This window comes from Carassius auratus, chromosome 28, assembly GCF_003368295.1.
Source record: "Carassius auratus strain Wakin chromosome 28, ASM336829v1, whole genome shotgun sequence".
NCBI classification, from domain to species: domain Eukaryota; kingdom Metazoa; phylum Chordata; class Actinopteri; order Cypriniformes; family Cyprinidae; genus Carassius; species Carassius auratus.
The window spans coordinates 16,870,574-16,892,530 of NC_039270.1; the positions used below are offsets into that span (position 1 = coordinate 16,870,574).

The 21,957-nt window shown below is 38.7% G+C and overlaps 3 protein-coding genes and 2 non-coding genes across 9 annotated transcripts; all 5 read right to left on the reverse strand.

Annotated features, from left to right (window-relative positions):
• Nucleotides 1-236: 236 nt before the first annotated feature.
• Nucleotides 237-4,272, reverse strand: LOC113047013 (60S ribosomal protein L3). Its single transcript, XM_026208233.1, has 9 exons — nt 4,127-4,272; nt 3,188-3,380; nt 2,804-2,972; nt 2,340-2,475; nt 1,622-1,808; nt 1,240-1,400; nt 1,045-1,146; nt 735-950; nt 237-349 (listed from the first exon to the last, which is right to left on the reverse strand). The coding sequence occupies exons 1-9, from the start codon at nt 4,127-4,129 to the stop codon at nt 305-307; spliced, it is 1,212 nt and encodes a 403-aa protein (XP_026064018.1). The 5' UTR covers nt 4,130-4,272; the 3' UTR covers nt 237-304.
• LOC113047688 (small nucleolar RNA SNORA54) lies at nt 427-561 on the reverse strand. Its single transcript, XR_003276346.1, has one exon. It is a non-coding gene; the product is annotated as a small nucleolar RNA SNORA54 (small nucleolar RNA).
• On the reverse strand, nt 1,466-1,561 carry LOC113047690 (small nucleolar RNA U83B). The gene has a single exon (XR_003276348.1). It is a non-coding gene; the product is annotated as a small nucleolar RNA U83B (small nucleolar RNA).
• A 1,355-nt stretch (nt 4,273-5,627) lies between the features above and the next one.
• Nucleotides 5,628-15,238, reverse strand: slc25a39 (solute carrier family 25 member 39). Of its 5 annotated transcripts, XM_026208235.1 has the most exons (13): nt 15,081-15,237; nt 13,727-13,786; nt 12,978-13,087; nt 12,373-12,432; nt 11,348-11,398; nt 10,208-10,317; nt 10,051-10,118; nt 9,248-9,372; nt 8,621-8,794; nt 8,418-8,527; nt 7,406-7,487; nt 7,132-7,215; nt 5,628-6,586 (listed from the first exon to the last, which is right to left on the reverse strand). In XM_026208235.1, exons 3-13 carry the CDS (start codon nt 13,072-13,074, stop codon nt 6,468-6,470), a joined length of 1,080 nt encoding a protein of 359 aa, XP_026064020.1. In that variant the 5' UTR covers nt 13,075-13,087; nt 13,727-13,786; nt 15,081-15,237; the 3' UTR covers nt 5,628-6,467. The 5 variants fall into 5 exon arrangements, with proteins under 5 accessions (XP_026064020.1, XP_026064022.1, XP_026064019.1 ...); XM_026208237.1 differs by lacking the exon at nt 13,727-13,786 and having other exon boundaries at nt 7,132-7,212; nt 15,081-15,238; XM_026208234.1 differs by lacking the exon at nt 13,727-13,786 and having other exon boundaries at nt 15,081-15,235.
• Nucleotides 15,239-16,874: 1,636 nt separating this feature from the next.
• LOC113047015 (60S ribosomal protein L27) lies at nt 16,875-21,627 on the reverse strand. Its single transcript, XM_026208240.1, has 5 exons — nt 21,526-21,627; nt 20,983-21,065; nt 20,740-20,909; nt 19,612-19,722; nt 16,875-16,962 (listed from the first exon to the last, which is right to left on the reverse strand). The coding sequence occupies exons 2-5, from the start codon at nt 21,061-21,063 to the stop codon at nt 16,914-16,916; spliced, it is 411 nt and encodes a 136-aa protein (XP_026064025.1). The 5' UTR covers nt 21,064-21,065; nt 21,526-21,627; the 3' UTR covers nt 16,875-16,913.
• Between the last annotated feature and the right edge of the window lie 330 nt (nt 21,628-21,957).

Below are 21,957 nucleotides of genomic sequence, written 5' to 3' on the forward strand. Positions count from 1 at the left end.
ATGTACAAAACTCTTTAACCCCAGGGTCATTTTTATATTGCATATACATTACACAATTTGGCGGGGTATAGACTTATACAAAAACAACCCTAGAGAACAAGCAGCTGTACTTGGGGAAACCTAAATTTCTTGCATTACAAAGCCAACACCGTGGGGATGGTCATGTCAGAGGTTGAGAACCGCTACACTTAAAAAAAAAAAAAAAAAAAAGTGGAAAATTAAGAAATGCAAAGACGTTAGACCATTAATTTGATTTTTATTAAACTCTGCAGTATTGCATGACAACAGATACATAAGAGTAGGATTATGACATTTCCTCCTTGGCAAGGCGGTCTTTCTTGAGGGGCCCCTGTTGAAACAAGAAAAGATTGGTTACCAGCCCATTTAACTGATTTTAACAAAAAGGTACATGTATGACTGGTATAAAAATGTCATCAGAGAGTGAACAGGGAGAAAGCACAAGAGAGGCACCACTCCCCTGCCTCACTGAGCTTTTATCTTGCACTGGAATGGAACCCAAATCTCAGATTGAAAAGCTGAAACAGGTTACGAACAGTGCACTGATCTGCAGAGGTCCATGGGCAGCGAGGCAGATAGGTGTGGTGTGTGTAAAATTAAGCGCAGAATACACAATGCTACAGAACACTCAGACAACGCCTAATTCAGAATTATTCTGGGTGCTCGGGTCACAGCAGGGATAAAAGGCCGAGTAACCACTGCAGGCGTGCACTCACCATGAAACTCTTCTTTTCCTCGATGGTCTGGAAACGTCCATGACCAAACTTGGAGGTGGTGTCAATGAACTTGAGGTCGATCTTCTCCTGGGCACGGCGGCTGGTCTGGACCAGAAGAGATTTGCGAAGGGTCAAAACCCTCTTCCTGGTTCCAACCACACAGCCTTTCAGCATCAGGAAGTCATTGGTCACCTCACCATAGTGCACAAAGCCACCCTAATACAGAAGAAAAAATAAAGTTAGCTTAAATTTAAGACTATGCAACCTTAAGTAACTGAAAACCCCATAAGGCAGAAATTTGCACACTCACCAGGGGGTTGATGCTCTTGTTGGACAGATCATATTCAGTAGCGGCGTTGTTCTTAACTACTTTTCCATCCTTGGTGTGATAGCCAGTACCAATCTTGTAGATCTAAAACAATACATCATGAGAAACAAGACTCAAGAGGAAGATCATGTAAAACTGATCGTACAGGATCGCTAGGGTCTAATCCTGGGGCCTCACCTTCTTGTTGATCTCCGTGCGGTGGTGGTAGCCCTTCTGACCGGCACGAGCCACAGAGAAAGCCACACGAGCAGGATGCCAGGCTCCAATACAGGCCACCTTACGCAGACCACGATGGGTCTTACGGGGCAGCTTTTTTGTGTGCCAGCGGCTTGTCACACCTACAAAGATGGTTTCTTTGATTAGAAAGTGCTCTAGGAAGCTCATTGGTTTAAGATACAGTAAGTGTGCTGTCAGAAGGAAGGCAGCATGGGAAATTTCCTCATGCGTTTCGGGCGCCATGCCTGACGCGATTAATCCATGTCTTTCATCATTGTGCACAATGGTTGTTAAATCAAGACTCACAGGAAGACAAAAGCTGAACAAAAAGACATCCACCTACCCTTGTATCCGTGACCCTTGGTAACCCCGATAACGTCAATCATCTCATCCTGACCAAAGACGTTAGCGATGGGAATGGGCTGCTCAAGCTTCTCTCTGGCCCAGTCAACCTTGTCAGCGATGGAGCCTCCGTTCAGCTGAATCTCCATCAAGTGAGACTTCTTCTGTCTTAAGGGCAGCAGGCGCATCTACAGAAAGTGGGATGGTTGGTAAAGCGCCATTTAAAGTCATGCAACAAATTTAAATAGGGTTCACAATGTGTTGCACATTTGACAAATTTTGAAGAAAAAGGTTCATTACACTGGTAAAGATTCATGAGTTTTGACAATTTAAACTTGCGATTTAACTTTTTCCATTATGTTGGTTGGGGGGAGGGAGGGGGGGGTGTAAAAAAGATATTTGGGTTCGAAAAAGTGAATGTTCTGTTCCTGTGGCTCAAGTGGTAGAGCTTTGCTTTAGCAGTGCAAGGTTTTGGGTTCAACTCCCAGGGAACACATGTTAAAAACTGTTAGCCTGAATGCACTGTAAGTCACTTTGGATAAAGGCGTCTGCTAAATGTTCTTGTAACAAACACATGGAATTGATTTAATGGTATGGGACCAGTAGTGACATTTTAAATGAATAGATATTTAGGCCATAATCTCCTAGCCTTTTCAATAAGCATTTAAGTGGTCACTAAAGCTCACAGCATTACTTTGTGCCACAGCTTGTAAGCTCACCTGCGTGTGGGCAATGATGCGAATGATCTGGCAGTACTTCTTCATGGAGGCAAAGTCTTTCTCCAGCTGCTTCTTGCCCTCTTCATCTTGCCACCTCTTGCAGTACTTGGTAAAGGCCTTCTTCTTGGACTTGTACCTAAACGTGGCACAGAAAGGTTGGCACAGCTCCTTCATAGCCCAGCGGGCTAGAGGAAGGAGACTGGGCATGGCTGCTTGCCCATCCCTCGTGGTAAAGGGTGGGCATTAACAACACTAGGTCACTTCGGCTCATGGCACAGTTTAAGCCACCGTTTCCACCGGCCAGAGGAGCCCGGAGCTCATCAGGGCACTAGGCACCTGAGCGGAGCTGCACCAAACCGACACATTAGATTGGCTCAGAAGAAACATGACAAATGTTTATTCTGGCCAGCGACTATCAGCTCCAGACTAAAACCCAATCAGAAGTTACCTAAAGCAAGCCTTACCAGTTCTTATAGAAGCGACGCTTGCACTCATCACTAATGTGCTCAGCAAAGATGGTTTTGAAAGAGCGTAGGCCACGAGGGGTCATGACGTATCCAACAACACCCACCACAATCATGGGTGGAGTCTCCACAACAGTCACAGCCTCAACCACCTCCTTTTTGTTGACCTCTGAGAAGCACAAAAAGCACAAGTTAGTTTAATTGCAAACCAGTATGCCCATTTACAACCAGGATTTTAAGGAGTTAAACTGTTCTCAGAACTCGACATTCAGCAAGGGTTTAAGGCCCAAATATGTCCGCCCGTCGAGGTGATCATCACTGGCAGACATCCCAATAGCAAAAAAGACTTGACACAACATGCAACACCTGTCTGCTTCAACTTACTTGAGCCAGGTCTATCGACCTCACGGACAATGTGGGTCATACCAGCCTTGTAGCCAAGGAAAGCGGTCAGGTGAACAGGTTTGCTGGAATCATCTTTAGGGAAACTCTTCACCTTGCCACGATGGCGTTTGCACCTCTTGCGGGGCAGGAAGCCCAGAGAGCCGTGGCGTGGGGCCGAAAACTTGCGGTGAGACTACAAAAAAAAAGAAAAAAAAAAGCTCTGATTTAATCTTGTGAAGTTACTTCTGTAACGATGCACCATTAATTGTGGGGGAAAAAGCCTGCGGTCTTCATTTTTTTTCTAGTAAACTCCCTTATCTTTGCAACTTACACTAGATAAACTTAATACTGCAATTTCTTAAAATTACATAAGTCCATAAGAAAAAGCCGTTAACGTTAGTCAAGTCTTGAAAACGCAACTCGTTAGGTCTCCTGAATTGCACGTAAAAAATTTAGTTGAGTTGAGTCAAATCGGTATATCTTAAACTAATTTTACATTAATTGGGTCGCCATTTGGAAATACCAGACACTACAAGAAAATACTGACTTCTCATTTTATCTAGTTAATAAAATTTACTTCGACGCCTTAACTTGCTAAGGCCCTAAAAATTAGCGCAGAAACCATCTTCCACATTGAGAAAACAAAGTCAGAAAAATAACAATTTAGGTAAAATGGTTTATGATATCTCGGTTTCATTCTTGTGCCTCCTAAAACGTATTTAACTGGAAGAAATTCAAAGCAGAACAGGACGCTGCCATTTATCCCCTTCGGTCAAACACACACAACATGAGCAAACGCCTAGACACAACGGTTACCGTGTATAATCCCTGCAAAACATTCGTTTGCCCTCTGTGTGTAATATTCAGCACAGGATGTGTTAGAAATCAGACGGATGACTTAGATTTAGGGTGGATTGTAAGGCAGAGTCAATCACTCACCATTGTGTCCCCGGTCCGATTGAGAGAGAGAGAACGACAGAGAGGCGGCGCTTCGCTTTAAAGTAAGACGCGCGTTCGACGCATGTGCGTCACTGCATACGTCTCTCGTAATGGCGGTCCTCCAGTGGCGTCGCCCTCTATGGGCCAGTAATCTTTACTGTCTATGCCAGTAATGCACTGTCTGCCACATGTAGATTAAGTATATTAAATATGAACTTCATTCGAAATTAGTCTAAAAAACAATATTTGTGCCAACTCATTTTTTATTAGATTTTTTTCATGTCCGCTATAATGGACGCCAGGACTGAACATAAAAATGATCATATTTTAACCATAGTTTAATCAGTAGAGTTTGGGCACTATAGTTGAACTAGTGTTTAAAATTTTGAAAAGAACTCAAACTATAAGAATGACCAATGCAATGAGAATGTGGAAAGAAAATGATACGATCGGTGTGAATCTGAGTATATGTATAAATGTTTTTATGACTATGTGAATGTGTACTTACTTTGTAGATTGTTTTGATGAATATGTTTGTGTGCATCAAGGCATCTGTGTGTGTGTGTGTGTGTGTGTGTGTGTGTGTGTGTGTGTGTGTGTGTGAGTGAGGGCCAGGGGGTGTTAGTGTGTGTGTGTGTTGCTGTTTATTCACTGATCTCACATGAACAGTGGCTGTTTCTCACTAAAACCAATGAAACATTGATTGACAGAATATGGTCACTTTGAAGACATACCTGTAGATGAAATCACATTAATATTAATTTAATTAACATAAATGTTCATAAAGAATTAACATTATTTGTAGCTCTGTATTTAGCTTTGAAATGCTTCTGCAAATTTCTCAACCTCTTATACAACTAATTAATGAGGTTCCTGCTGATATCTTTCAAGACCTGATGTTCATTGCAATGGATATTACATCTAAATTGGATATTAAATTGAAAATGAGCATTTGATAGTCTTAATTTTATAATAGATGCAAGTTGATGGGCTTCCTCTTCTTCCTGTCTAGGTTCATAGTCATGTCTCTTTTTTCTGATGCCTGTAGCCCAATCAGATAAAGTTAGGAGTCATATCTTCACTGTGATTGGTTGATCAGTGACCAATCAGTGACCAGGCATTGCTCTTATTATAAAAACATAACATTTTATTGGTTTAAACAAAACAAACCAATCCATTTCAATGGACGCAGGCTCTAAAGGAGTTAATGGTAAGTTTCTATGCAAGTTTACATAAGTCATAAAATGTACACCACCAAACCTAGAATAAGAAATAGGTTGAGGTTTATAAAATATTTGCTAACTTTCAAGTACGCGATTTAAAAAAAAAAAAAAAAAAAAAAAATCAGCACACAAATGTACTCATATATACATAAGTAAACAAAGAAAAAAATAATAATTTTAATTAAATTTTATCATTTAAGTCACCCTCATGTCTCTGAGGAACAGACAACACACAACCTTCTCACATTCACTCAGAAATGACACAATGACTAATTTTGTAGTATGATTCACGTAGAGTGCAGTAATACACATTACATTTCTTAAAGGTCTTTTATTAAATACTATCTGAGAACTGTAATAATTTCAAGTCAGCAATAAGTTTACAGCAGTTCATATCTGAACTAAATGCAGTGAACATGTGTAGCAAACAGGACGAGACCAGAGACCCATCCACTACACACAAGAACAATTCTTGCCTTACAAACAAACAAAACAAAAAAAAAAAATTGCATTATATTCTCAATGCATAAACAAAACTTCAAAAATGTTCTTGTGGCTATTCCCAAGTCCAGTGCCCATAAAAAGACAAGTATTTTACTTCAGGAGAGTTTAATATTTGCAAAAAAAGAAAACAAATAAAATATTTTTCTCTCGCTCTTTCTGAAAATAAAGACACTGTAGAGCTCAGTATTGAGTAGTTTATCCATTCAGTCCATTTGTCGGCTGAGGTTTCTTCAATATGAACAGAAGAGGGCAGCACTGTCTTTAATGAAAGGGACTAAAGACATGCATTACAGAAACAACAACCTGGATGTCACCTTCAACCGGCAGCCATTTCAATAAGTGGGGCATTATTGGGAGGTAGTGCTTCTGCCAGCATGCTTTGGTACGGTTACTTAAGGCATCACAGGGTTTGTGGGGAATTTGTGCATTTATTGATGCATCATAACACAAGTCTTTCATCTCAGATGCAAAGAAGTGGTTTAAGTCTCACAGCTTTTAGTCCTTGTGCCAGTCAGTAGGCACATATCACCCAACTATTAAAGTATTTCAGAGCACTAAAGTCATCGATGTTTGCAGTAGTTGCTGAGGAGGAGCCTCTGGTCCTCTCGCTCATCTCAAAGTCCACATCTCGCCTGATTCAGATTACGCTCCTGAAAGAAAGTTTTCCCGAACTCATAAGTGCTGATCATGACTGCACAGGCGGGAGCAACTTTGATCACTCTTGGAAGAAAACCTGAAAAAAAAAAAAGTCTGTAATTTCAGATCCAGGGTGGTCCGACCCAAACCTAACAATACAGTTCTATGCATAAAATATATTATACATCCAAACAAAAAGCTATATTTTATAGTATTATATTACTACTCCTTTAAATTATCTGACTAGGGCTGCATGTTATTAGAAAAAACTGACATTGTGATATTTCGATTTTCCGTGTTTTATTGCGATATGAATTTCCACCAGATGACTTAAGAAGCTATATTTGGAAAGAATACATAATTCAAGATAGAGTAGGGTGATTATTTTGACAGGCGCAAACAAAAATATGCGCTGCTGAACATGAGCTACAATGAGTGTAAATGAGTGCTGCGATTCAATCTGAACCTGATCGTGAATATGTTGCATGGCAGCGTGATATGACAGTGATGATTTTATTTCAATATATGGTGCAGCCCTAATCTTGACTTTAACAAACAGGCCTCTTTTAACTAATGCCAATCTCTAGTTAGTGAAGTTATATAACTACTCTGACGTCAGTATCATTAGATCTTAGAGCTTACCTGCAAACAAACCCCTGTATCCCATGTCTATCCAGATATTCTTCATCATGTTCCACGTGGAGGAGGGTTTCTTCACAGAGACTGCTGTGAAAGGTCAAAATGTCAAGACATCTGATGCCTGATAAATGTAATTAAATCTAGCTTAAGTAATCAGCTCCGAACTGTTTTTAAAAGAGAGTCGTCACCTAATGACATCATGTGTCAGTCAGCATGCAGGTTGCATTACTTCACTTTTTCTAATGTGTTAACAGAGAAACGACAGAAGCTGCTATACCTCCGAGTGCCTCCATTTCTCCTAACTGGATCTGCCTGCGTGTTTTCACCACGTCAAACGGCAGGGTCAGAATTGCTGCGATCTGTGTCGAAAAAAACAAAACATGATATTCTGATAAACCAGGAGGGTATGAGACACATTAATTATTTTATTATTACTTTAATTGAATCAGGTTTAAAAACAGATTTAAAATTGTATGCATAATGTTATATAAAATGTAAAAAAAATAATATATATATATATATATATATATATATATATATATATATTATTATAAAAAAAAATTTTATCACAGTTTTCACAAAAATATGAACAAGTATTAATTTCAACATTGAGGATAATAATTAAAAGAGAGGTTTCTTGATTTCTGAAGAATCAGGTGTCACTGAAGTCTGGAGAAATGATGCTGAAAATTCAGCTTTGCATCACAGGAATAAATGACATTGTACAGTCTATTCAAGTAGAAAACATTTAATTTAAAATGTAATTATATTTCACAATATTAATATTTTTCTGTATTTTGGTCAAATGGTTAACAGGAGAGACTTATTTGGGAGGAAAAAACACAAAACAGAAAAACTTAAATCTTAATTTTAACTTTCTATATATTAATTTCAATATCTAATGATTATTCTATTTTCATTGCAAAAACAATACATTTCAAAATAATTTTTATTTTTTTAATGTAGTAACATTAAGTATGTACTACAATTATACAAAATGTAACTTGGCCTTTAGTTAGATTTCAATTCAAAAGACCAGTGTCACTCATGTCCTGTATTCATCTGGGACAGAAGTTACCCCAGCATTTGTTCTCATGTTAAATGCCCTTGTTGTTAATCAGTCAAGCCAGATAAGGTTATCAGACTCTGCTCACATTGTTTTATCTTTCTCACCGAAGCTTTATGTAATCATTCATAATCTCCTCTTTATTAATTTATAGCCATTGGGTTTCTTATTTAAAAGTGTCAACAAGTCAACAATCGTATCCGGCTTTTGAGAGTATACTCACGGCTCCTGAGACGGCCCCGGCTGTAAAACTGATGGTGAAGGAGGTCTGTGGAGCCCTGTATCGCTCACACAGCTGTGCCTTCACTAGCTCATAGTTAAACCAGTACAGGGCTGAGGGGAAAGACACAAAAACAGTCAAACACCGCATCTGGGGAACATCAGCTCACCATCACGCTGTCAGAGAGTGTACAGGAGGTCACTGACCGGAAAAGGGCACGTCCCGTAGGACAGTGGGTCCCCAGCCTCTCCAGAGAGATAACCAGCCATCCTGAGCTACAGCCGAGCGGATGCACACCATCAGCTCGCTGTACGGTAGCTTGCGGGACTGCATCTTAGTCCGAACTAACTCCAGAGGGCTGATCACAGACACCGCTCCCACTGAGCAGCACAGAGAGAGGAGAAAAAAACTCACACCACAGCAATAACTAAAAACAAAACTAGGGATGCTCCGATAGTAACATAATGTTTTTTTTTTTTCCTAAATACATTTAAATCAATCATTATACATTTTAGAATTGCGACAGTATAAACATTTTGCAAAAGATTCCAATTAAGAGTGTATACACTAAAGTTCCAAAGTGTGGGGTCAGTAAGAACTTTTTGACAGAAATTAATACTGTTATTCAGCAAGGATTAACCCAACAGTATTGACAATAAAAACTGACAGCAAAGGCAAATATAATGTTACAAAATGCTTTTGAGTAAATTCAGTTCTTTTGAACTTCAACTCTCTATTCAAAGAATCCTAAAAAAAAAAAATAATAATAATATAAAGTTGTAAATTTTGTACACAGCACTTGTATGAGACGACAAGGCAAAGTAAATTCTCACATCTTGCTAACCCTCCTGCTATGAGAGGGATATGGTCCCCCTGATAGCCCATGCTGTAACGCAGGAAGTCTCGCAGCTGGTCGTAACAGGTGAAATAGATGACTGTGGCAGGAACCGCCATCACCCTTCAAACACAAACACACTCACTGAAAACAACCGGTGCACTAATTGCAAATGGGTGTCATTCCCAAGGCTGATGTTTGTTCCTATTTGCTGGTTTGCAAAACCATGCGCTTAAGTGAACCGACCCCAAAAAAGGTTAATTACAGTGAACTTGATACAGACGTTCAATCATTAACACGTTATTTATACATTTACAAAGTCAAAGGGTCATTTGCTTGCACAGCATCTCCTGCACCGCTATTCGGTAAAAACATGTCATTTTATTTACAAATAATGACCCTTGTGAGGCCGTTCTTTTAATGGATCCCTTCAATACTCTCGAGTTCGTCTCTTGTAGCCAGACCTTCAGACTGACGGCTGTAGGTCTGGAATCCAAGGCAGCTTTCTTTGGCCAAGGCTTATCTGAAGCTGTTTGACCGACATGTCATCTGTCTGAATCAGTCTACAGAATCCTTCACTTAATGATCTTTGTATCCATCAAGGCATTTACATAATTAAAATCTGACTTATTTCATGATCTGCGCTTGTTAATAACACTTCACTTCTCCGATTAGAATCAAAGTCTTTAGACTGAGCTGGAGTTAAAGCACACGGTTTATTAATAGACGCACAAAAAACAGGTGTTAAGATAGCGGACGCTTTTATGTAACTGTACACTGACATTATGATGCTGCACTTACAGTGTGGGAGGAAGACCGCTCCACAAAGACCTCAGCCCCTCGTTACGAGTGATCTTTACAAATGCATCCTGACAAACAAAGAAGATCATTAATCAAGAGTGTGTGTGTGTGTGTGTGTGTGTGGTCACAGTTTGGAAAGATGGGAATGAGTTCTCACCACGGTCCCGCTGAAGTGTGTAGGGGTTTTGTACCAGCTGGAGCAGCTCGACATATTCTGACACACATAGACATGGTCCATCAACCCGTTACAATAGAGGAAGCATTTCCCTAAGAAGACAGCCAAAATGCAGCAGAATAAATCTAATTTGCAATCATTTTGCAAATATATTACCAATGGCCAAGTACCCAAAATACCGTACTTAGAACTGATTGCAGTGACCAATTATGAAAAAAAAAAGACTTCAAAACACTTTGTTTTGATTTTTAATCTTGCAATTGGTTGAAGTAGAATTAGGTAGGTTAAACAGAAAATTTGTTAAATTTGTGCACTATACATATGGTATGGGTTCAAGTCAACATGAAATGACAAATTCATTTTTTTTCTAAATGCACTTTATTGATCTAATTTGATGTTGATCTGTGCACAATCCATACATGCATATTATGTGTCTTTTTAAAAACAAATTAGCTTAACTCAATCTTCGAGTGAAGCAACAGACTTCTGTTTGGTGACATATGCTGGACTTAAGTCCTCTAAACCCTGTCCCTTTCTTACAACTGACAGCAAGCTTGTATTCAGATCTGCCTCCAGCCAATCAACAACCACTGAATAGGCAATGAAGTCACTTTCATGTTCAATAATCTGTTTTACTCAAATGTATGTCACGATATAGAAAAAAAGATCTGTTGCTACTTCTGTTACCTTGCAACAATGCAAAGAGACGGAAAAGAAAGAAACTTCTACCAAAAACAAGCAGTCTTCTTACTATTTCTGGACATTACACAAAACAGCTTCAAGGAAGATCTACCTGGCTTGGATCTTAGTTTGTCCTAATGAGTTCTGTTAATGGCCACTGCTATAAACATTTACATACAGCAGAGTAGACCTCGGAATAATTTTTGAATGCATTTTTTTCCATCTTGTTGACGTTTTTACATATGCACACATTTGTCATGTCTGTCTGCAACGTGACCTTGGGTTTAGCCCTTCACAGATCTAGTATATAAGCCAAAATGCTGTATACACAATGTGATTTAGTAGTTTTGCAGAGTGCATTGGGAATTCTTTGAGAGCTGGTTAGTGAAGCGAGCTTCTGGGCTTTGGGAGGGGACCATACAGTTCACACACAGTACTCACATTTTGAAGGACGGATGACCCTAGCCCAGGGCCTTGACTCTGATGCTACAGCTACGAGAGAGAGAGAGAGAGAGAGAGAGATAGAAAGACATCTCATAGGCCTCATGCTGGTTTGCATTTGCTATATGCGCTGTTATCAAAAGCTTACAGCAGGTTATTAGACTACCATTCAAATGTTTGGGGTCAGTAGACTTTATATAACAATGAAAGAGAAGTTAAACTTGTTATCCAGCAAGGATGCATTACACTGATCTAAATTGACAGTAAATACATTTATAAGTGATAATAAATGTTTTTTTAGCACTAAATCAGCATATTAGAATGTTTTTTTTAAGGATCATGTGACTCTGAAGACTGAACAATTAAGCTTTGCCATCAAAAAAGGAATAAATTACTTTTGAAAATATAATAAAATACAAAAAACATACTTTAAACTGGATTTTTTTCTCCCCATTATTATTTTTTTTGTTCAATTTTTTGTCAAATAAATGCAGCCCTCTTTCAAACACATAAAAAAAAATCTTAAGAAGCTGAATGATTAATTTTTGCTGGTATTAAATGCAGAAATAGGTCAAATTCCTGTAGCCCAGCTTAATATGCACTGAAAACTGTATGTAAAGCCATGTCTACGTCAATATGCCCAAAACATTTAAATACTGTAGTGCTATCAAAACCTTGTTTTGTTTGGATTATGACTGACACAACATAGCAAGGCTGATACAATCAGTGGGGTAAGTTTGGGGCAGGACTGAGTTTAGCAAGCAGCGACAGACAAGGGTGTTTTTAAGAAACCGGTTTGAAATCAGTCACTATTTTTACTATTTTAACTGGTGTTGCTAGTTAGTAGCACAGAAATTATTCACTTTAACTTTAAAACACACATTTAAGCTAAAAACGTAAGCGGAGTAGGAAAACAAAAACCCTGATGTTAATCTGGTCTGACATGTATCATGTCTAGAGTAAATGCATGAAGTTTAATCATCTGTCATTCTTTCTGTGAAAACGTAAGAGTTTAGTATCTGTACCTTGATAGAGGGGAGCTTGCTGGGCTTGAAGTCTGATCTTCACTACATCCAATGGTGTGACTGCAGAAAGAGAAAAAGTATAATTTTGTCTTAATGTTAGAAAAAAGTTAGCATTTTGATTCCATCTCTGAAGTATAAGGCTTGCACAAGCACAAAGCTTCCAATGTCAAATTAAACTATAAAACTGTCAACCCAGTTAGGCCACTTTATGAACACAATTAGATTACATTCAGTATCACTCCAAAGTTTGGGGGTCAGTACATTTTTTTAAGTTTCTGAAAGTTTTTTAAGCTCCCCAAAGCAACATTCATTTGATCAAAAATACAATAACAAATTAAATATTTTCACAATTGAAAAAAAAAATAAAATAATTCTTCTTATCATCATTTCTGGTCACTTTCAATCTGTTTAATGCATTTTGATGAATTAAAGAGTTTTTTTTTTTTTTTTTTACTGACTGACCCCATACTTGAAGAGAATTAATTTTTGGGATTTCTGAAAACACACACGAAGAAAAACCATTATGCTAAAATCAGACAAATTGCGCAAGTGATATCACAAACATGTTCAGAATTTCTACTGAATAGAGATATGATTCTTCTCACCAAAAAGAGATGTTAGTAGAGCCCCAGTGCCAGACGCCAGCATCTGCTGCATGGGTGTGATAGCAGCCGAGGGCCTGACCACGGGCCCTTCCCCCATCCTGCCGGCCCACCTGAGAAACACAACGGAGCGCTCCTGTAAACACTCAAGTTAAGCTTACATTTCATTTCATGGTCCTGTTTTATAGCTCCTATCATCGGGGAGACCTGCTGATCTACTCAGTCCTCTGAATAACAGCGTAATATCATTTTCTACATTCATGCTAAAATGTATTCAGATATTAAGAAAAAAGCAACCGCTAGAGGCAGTGATGATCATAATGGCTAAGCAATAGTGTACTGCTATCTTATCTATTGAGCACAGAGCTGTGGGTGGGTCACCCTCCCCTTAGCCCCAGTATAAGAAACAATTTAGCATGAGACTTTGACCGACACCAAGTGCAGCCCGGATGCATGCACCATGCAATGTGTTCAGTGTCGAAGATTTGGGCAGACTGGCATCATTTGCAAGTCAATGCAAGTCAGGTCTGTCATCATTTGCTCACGTTTTCATGTTTCAGGCCTGTATTCCACTGAGCGTAAAAGAAGATATTTTTGAAAAATCTTAGTGACAAACAGTTTCGGTTCGCATTGACTTTCATTGTATGAGGGGGAAAAATGAATCAAGACTGTTTTATTGTCAACACACTTTAAAATCTCTTCTTTCATGTTACAGAGACTCATACACAAGACATAAGGAAATAGCAGCTTACTAGTAGAGGGTAGAGGACTGGAGAATTTTAATCATCAGACTGGTATTACCTCCTAAAATACTGAAAAAAATACAAAAGCTAGAGCAAATAGTACAGCTTTAGGCTATGACACAGAAAGGAAAATCCATATGCAACAAACTAAAAGAGGAACAGAGCAGATAGTATTTATCAATGAGCACAATGATGGAGTTATGAAGTACAGGGTGCTGCTGCTAATACACAGTCATATATTTCTGCTGCAATGCTGTAACGTTCATCAGGGCAAACACCTCGATCTATCTCATGTGTTAAGACACTCCAGAAGAACCATCGAAGTGCAGTCCATCATCTCTTGGGCTGCAAAACAAACCCTAAACAGCTCTTATCTCACTCCTTCACATCCCTTCTTCCAAAATATCAAACACAGCTCATAGATGATGCAATACAAATACTACTGCATATGCAGAAAAACTAGATCATTGAGAATGACTAGTAAAAAATTAGTAGTTGAAAAAAACCCACCATATTCACTTTGAAAATAATCAGAAAAATGTATAGATCGCACTGAATCAAGACAATCTTAATTCAGATAATGCCTTGCCAAATGAATGTAGCAAAAGTCATAATATTTAATCTTATTTTTTTTCCCTCATATTTTCTAATCTACATCAGAATATTTTACTAAACATTTAAGACACATTTAACATTAGAAGTAGAGTCATGTGACCCTGGAGCACAAAACCTGTCGCCAGACAAAAAAACATTATATGGGTCAAAATTTATTTTCTTTAATGCCAAAAATCATTAGGATATTAAGTAAAGATAATGTTCCATGAAGATGTTTTGTAAATGTCCTATTTATTTGACGATGTATAAATCTCAATTCCCAAAAAATGACCCTCGTGACTTGGATCTGTGGCCTAAACGGTCACAAATTACATTAAAAGTAATAGGTTTGAAAAATGTTACGACTGCTAACGTTGTATCTTTGAGCCAAGGAAAACAAGACGAAATTCAAAAACAAAGAACAAAACGTCCTGTTTACGCAAAAGAAACGCAAGGCGAGGAAGCTGACCAAATCATGGGTAGCTAACATTTAGCCTGTCCCGAAAAACAGACTATAACTGGCCTGGTTACTGCTAACGTTACTGGTTACAAATAAACTGAAACGGCTGTAAAAGGTCTTGATGATTAGATGACTCTCCTGCATCAGCCCAGTTTCATGAGCTGTGCGCTTGATCGCATTAAGAGCAATGGCGCAAGATGGCACATTGCATACAGAGCAGTGATAGCAACCGAGCGCTTTTGAAGCTAATGGAGCAGAAATGGCAGTGCAATCAAGGAGTAAGCAGGGCTGCTCGTGCAGACAACTCACCTTTTGTCTAAACCGGAGGGTTTCCGCGCATCGGTTCTGTTCGTGTCATTCTGAAGCGAGACTGAGAGGCTCCCCCGTCGCGCGCTCGGAGCGTCTCAATGCGCACAGCGGCGCGTCGCAGCGGGTGTACTGTACATCAAAACACACGGCGTCCCCTGGCGGACGATCTGCTGCCAAATACACCAACGGTCCAGGGTGTTTGTGTCATGAAGCGAGAAAGAAATGGGCTAATCCTGTCACGTTGTCCACTAGGCAGTAAGAACTATAGAGCAAAGGAGTAAATTTAACACGCATATTTATATTTCTGGATGTCTGCTATCAACTGAAATTATTATTAGACAGCGTACCATAGAAACATGATATATATGACTTAAAAAAAAAAAGTTACATAAGAAATACATTAATAGTTTATTAATAAGGTTATTAACATGCTATAATGGACTGCAGAAGCATTGTTATACATTTCAATGATTAAGGTCGCAGGGGAAAATATACGCAAGTTCCTCCTTCTGGTATCCACAAACATGAGGACATTTACCAAACTGAGAGATTGATAGCTTTAACTATTTTGTTGGAAAAATCTTGTTTTCTTTTAATGTTTATTTTCTTTCTTATTAAATATTTTAAAGGAGACCAATAGCATCCAAGACCAAGGTCCTTCCTTGACCAAGGCCATCTCAAATAGGGATAGGTATAAATTACATATTCAGTTCAGTTACATATTCAAAATAAGTTTAAAATATATTTTTGGACCTGGATAACTTGCGTTGACAAAATACATTTTTACTCGTCATGTAGAAAATTGTCAAAAGAACAAATAGAAACGGTTTGGTCTAAAACATATTCTATGCTTATCAGACTATATAAATATATACAGGCCCGGATGGAAAATTTTGGGGTGAATTATCCCTTTAACATGACAATTTAACTTTCATTAAGGTTTTAGGTCTCTGTTTTGTGTACAGAAATACAGCTTTCCCATGATCAGTCATGACTATAACCACATTCACTTTGTCATAGTACTCCATTACATACTTTCACAATATACAGAACAGAAACACAGGCTTGTTTTCTGCCTTACAACCTCAAGAGGTTTATTAAAAGGTTTCACTCTCAAGTCCTGAGAGATCACTTCCCTCACACTAGCATGAAATTAATTAACACTATAAGCTTGTCTTTTTTTCTTTCTTTTTGTCATGCCGAGAGAAATCACAATCAGGGTTACAGCAAAAGGTTTATTTTGCGATTCTGCAGTTCATTGTCAAACACAGCATCAACAGGTTAGGTCATCCATTTCGAGCAAACGTAGCGGTCATAGGGTGGATGTCACCGTGATGCCTTTGCTATTATATGGCTCCAATATTCAAGAGTTTAAAACAGTTGTGGAAACTAAAATGTGTTGGTCTGCATTACCACTAAGCTATTTGTTATGCAGCGTGTTATTACATTTTGTCATGTAGCTGACGCTTCTATCCAAAGCAACTTATAAATGATGACAACAAAAACAGCAATAATATGCAGGTGCTATGACAAGTCTCGATTCAATCAATTAAATGATTTCATGTATTAGTTGTATTACAGTTGTTAATCTTGTTCACAGATCTTTTACGTGATGCAACACTCTAAATGATGACAATGTGAACAGTTACTTCAAACAAGACAGAGGACCCTGATGGCAATAATGAGAAATTATAAACGCATCAAGCAATATATGAAATAAATTGAAAGACTAATATCATGAGTAATACAAGATAATAATCTAAAACCAACAGAAATAAGGCAAGGACCACTTTGTGAGATTTTTACAGATTTATTTGTGAAACCAATGAAAACTTAGAATCGGAGCTTCTGGAAGAACCATTTGTTCTTGCCTGTCTTGTATCTGTAGAAGAGAACATTCACTTATCAACACATGCAGGACAATACATGCTTATCATACTGAGAGTATCAAAGCAAATAGAATGTACAGTGCCCAAGAAGATCAAACTGTTCCTACAGTCATCTCTCTGAACACAAGTCAGCATGTGGGTTTCAACTAGGGGTGAAACGGATCATAGATGACTCGTACGGTTCGGCAGGCTTGCGGTTTGTGGATTACCGGTTAAATTCAACCATCATATAAAGTTTTTCGTTTGCATGTGTTTTTTTTTCCTGCCAATTTACCCATTCAAACCATTTTAAACCATTAGAGCAAAAGAGCATGCACACGCTTTTCTTCCACTTTTCTTCCGCACACATCCGAATAAAGCACACGCAGAGAAACAGAGAGGAACGATGCACACAGATTGATTCATCATTCACTCTCTTTGAGCGGAAACATACACAGTTATATTAAAATACCCATTTTGGCAAGTATTCTGGTAAACACAGTCACTAATGTCTTAAGTGAACTGAAACAGCTGAGAAAGAAAGCAGATGTGTGTCAGTATATTAGGTATGTGCATTCGGTCTTAAAGAGACAGCAGCCTATACACAAATCTGCCGCAAACTCTCTGGCCGCAGCAATCTTCCTTGCCGCCATTTCTGCGTGCCTGCGAAGTGTGACGGTGTGACACTTGCCGGTGCACTCTAATGACATTTCAATGAAAGTGGATCCTGCTCATTAAAGAAAATGGTGAAAGGGAACATTGGGTAGATGATGTCAGGCAGTGGCCAAAACTTACTGATAAAGGTCATTTATTGACAACATAGTGTAATAATGTGAAAATATGTAATGAAATTAAGTGTATTAATTGATGACAACAAAACCAAACGCTGTCATTACTAGCTGTGTTGCTAATATGTTCAACAAGCTTCATAAGTTTCAAATACCTATTAGGCCATCCTTAAAAATATTATTGTTATGTGTTTATAATATCAGTTATATAATTTATAATATCCGACCGACCCAATTAATATTTTAGTCAGAACGACTTTTTACTCTTCAGACAACTAATACAAATGCAATAAAATGTGAGACACACGCAATTGACGCTCTCTCACACCACACATCCATTTTCCCACGCACAGAAAAATCGAAGCAAAGAGGACACGGAGACCGACAGACTAGACAGAGCAGGTTACTTATGATAGAAAAAAAAAAAAGTCTCAGCTCTTAGGCCGGTGACACACTGGATGCGTGGCGCAAGCGTCTCAGCCGCGTGGCGTGTCGGTTTTTAATTCGGCTCCCATGTTAACAGGTTAGAGCTTACAGACCGCCTGTGTGAGACGCGCGTCTAAGGCGCGGCTCGAGCCGCATGGAAAACGCTTGCTTGCTAGAAATAGAACCGACGCCTATTTTTACCGCGACGCGCGCGCGTGTTGGAAGCTTTTCCAGGCAAAATATAATAGGAAAATGTGTTTAAATGTCATTTTGTACACAAATACATATGAATTCCTGATATTTTGATATTTGAAATTCTATAGGTTGACATAAATTCAGATATAAATGTAATTTAAAAAATAAATAAATTATTGATTTTCAAATATTGCACCTGTCAAACAATCTATTTCGCCGTCAATACTTTTGACGGTGTCCTTTATCAGTAGGCGTAGGTGTAGGTGTGTAAAAAAAAAAAAGTATGTATTGTTGTAATGAAGACATGAGCCTGGTCTGTCAACGGTCTCCCTCTACAGCAGCAGCGCGCCAGCGCCGCGTCAGGCACGCTTCTGGTGTGTAAAGACACAGAATCCGCCACGCTTCTGGGACGCTTCAGACACGCGGCGCTCACGCCACGCAGCCAGTGTGTCACCGGCCTTAGATTGTCAATTTTATTATGAAATACAAACAAATACGATAAATTTACAAAACTCCGTTCGTAAATTTCACAAGCGGTTTTATTCCAGGCCTGTAGTTTTGTGCTGTTGTTAAAATAGCCAACCACACAACACGCTCTTCCCGGCATCACTGGACAGCATACGTACTAAAACAACTAAATAAAAAATAACTTTTCGTACAGCTAACATCTGCTACAGCCACCTACGGGACCAACAAGCTATTTCTGCTACTTCCTTAGCAGCAAGGCATGCAGTAATGGCGGCGCTGCTTTACTTCCGTGTTTTGCCGGATTAGTGTATAAATACCTGCTTCTGTCTGCTATATTTAACTTATGCAGTGAAGAACACTATTGTGTTATTTTACAATTATTACATTTCCACACCTAAATACTAGTGTCACTGCCTTTATTAGTAACTAAGGTGTATTCATCCATGCATGTAATTTGTCATTAGTTTATTTCATTAATTCATTAGTGCAGCTAGTAGTTTTAGCTGTGGCCAAGAAGCACTTGAAACCTTCAGTAATTATTAAAAGGCGAACTTTTTTCGCTGATCAGAAAATGATCCGATCCGTTGCACCACTAGTTTAAACCCACAAGACTGAGTAAACTTGACAACACTTTTTGTGCATCAAACATGTCTACACACTACACTGCAATGAGACGTTTTTATGAAGTTTTAATTAGTCCTTAACGTAACATGTAAGCATTAACAATCAAACATTTTCAATTTAATTGTAAAATTGAGTAGTCAAGATCCGATGATAAAAACATACCTCTCCTCAAACTTAACCTTGGCCTCTCTCCTGGCTTTGCGCTTCAGGGCAGGATCCCTGAAAACATCCTTGTTGACAACAGTTTTGTCCAGAGGAATATCAACAGAGTATCTGGGGAAAGATGATACATTAACTAGATAAATATACATAATTTAATCAGTAGACATAACTCAGCTTTTGTGATTAGTTAAGATATTGAGTTCTTTATATTCTAACAAATAAAGGTAATCACTAAAGCTTTTGAAAACCCAATATATAAATCCCAATTATTATACAAATAAGTATATTTGGCACACAGGAGATGACAGACAGGGAAACTCATTCACCATTTCATTGGTGACAGCACATCATTCCGCCAAACATCTCCTTTTGTATGTTATGTGGATAATAAACAAAAGGTATGTGATACGATGTTTTATTGTTGGATAATTTTATTCACAAAAGTCTCTCTTAAAATATGTTACAAGCAGAGCTCATGCAAACATCCACATCGCTGTAATCAGATGTGTTTTTTTTAGCTGTACAAAACTGCTGCTTGATACTGCAAATTGGAGTGTCATACCTTATTATTTCTATGTATTATCTTCATCAATAGTTCAACTACACAAAGATAAAAATAAAAACCATAACTCAACCTGAATCAGTCATCAAACACTGTGTCTATATACACGCTACTGTTCAAAGTTCAAAGTACTGGCTTTCTTTGGAAAACAGTGCTTTTATTCTTCACATTCTCATTCAAGTGATCAAATCACAAAGACATTTTCATTTACTTTCCATTCATTGAAAGAATTCCAAAACAAAATGTCAACAACCATTTCCAAAACTGACAGTAAGTAGTACATCTTGAGCAGCGAATGATTTCTGAAAGATCATGTGACACTGCAGACTGGAGGTAATGATGCTGAAAATTCATTCCCCACCGGGAATGGGTAACAAATATCTATCTGGATACTTTAGATCGGTCGTGTGGGCCCTGTGTCTCACCTGGCTACCCGTTGCCAGCAATACTACTCAGAAAGTTGCCCTGTGTAACATCTGCCTTACTCTGAAAACATCTGTCAATTCTAATACGGAAGCTGTATGAAGATGTGCACAGACTCCTCTGACTGTTCAGGATCTACATACCTGGTTGGCATCAGGTGGTTGTAGTTGAACACCTTCACGAAGGCCTTGATCTTGGACCTCTTGGCAATCTTCTTCTTGCCCATGGTTGTGGTGACTTTCCGAGGGTAGCGGTCGATGCCTGCGACCAGAGCGTGGCTGTAAGGACGGTCCGAGGTGCCATCATCAATGTTCTGAAGAGAGCACAACAGTGTCAGCACACACACTTAACACGACTCACATCACACCGTGAAATACTGAAGATACCTTGACGATCACAGCTTTGCGTCCGGCGTAGCGTCCAGCCAGGACCATCACCACCTTACCAGGCTTCATAAACTTGCCCATGTCTGAAAAACATTAATTATTATATGACATGTGGACTGCAAATCTCCAGAAGCACAGATCTGAAATGTAAGCTGTATCTTCTGGGCAACACGTTTATAAAATACGATCGGTCTTAACATAGCATTGTGCTAAATGATAAATACATGGCTGTATGGAGACGATCACGGAATAACAAATAAACTTTATTTGATCGGGTTCACATATTGCTTCTTGCACAGGTGTAAAATTTATACTAATACACGTATTCGCTCGTGGACGGGGACAGGAAGGCGATCCTGTCTGAAGCAGGGAGACGTAGGGAACTCTAAACCTATCATCATCTCATGCACACGGAATATTCAGACGATAAACACTTTCAGAGCTCGACAGGGATACTCGCTCTATAAGCAGCGTGAAAGGAAGCCCTCAGGTATTATTTCTTTATCGATGTTCACGGATTGTTTTCTCATATCTGACACTTACTGATGGTGCTCTATGGCCGACGAGATCGGGAAAGGAAGTAGAACGGGCGAGCGTGACCCTTGACACTTACGGCGAGTGACGTACTTCCGTCGATTTGTTCTACGGAGTGCACACCACTGATCTATGCCTTTTTCCTTTGCCTATGTTTTTAATACAGTGGTTTTTTCACATTTTTTATTTCCTAAGCAAGTTTTCAATATCTATAAATATCTATCGCTCTCTCTCTCTCTAAAATGTCTCTTCAGTTCCCTGCTCTTGCACATTTTGTACAAAAAAGTAAGCAACAGTAACTTTACGTGTAAGTAAGGTGTTGATTTGAAAAGTTCAAAGAAAAAAAATACGTAATAAAGCGTAAATGTCATCATATTATTTTCATGAAACTTTAATTATTGTTTGAATGTAAATGTATTTCTGTAGCCATTTGATTTTAAA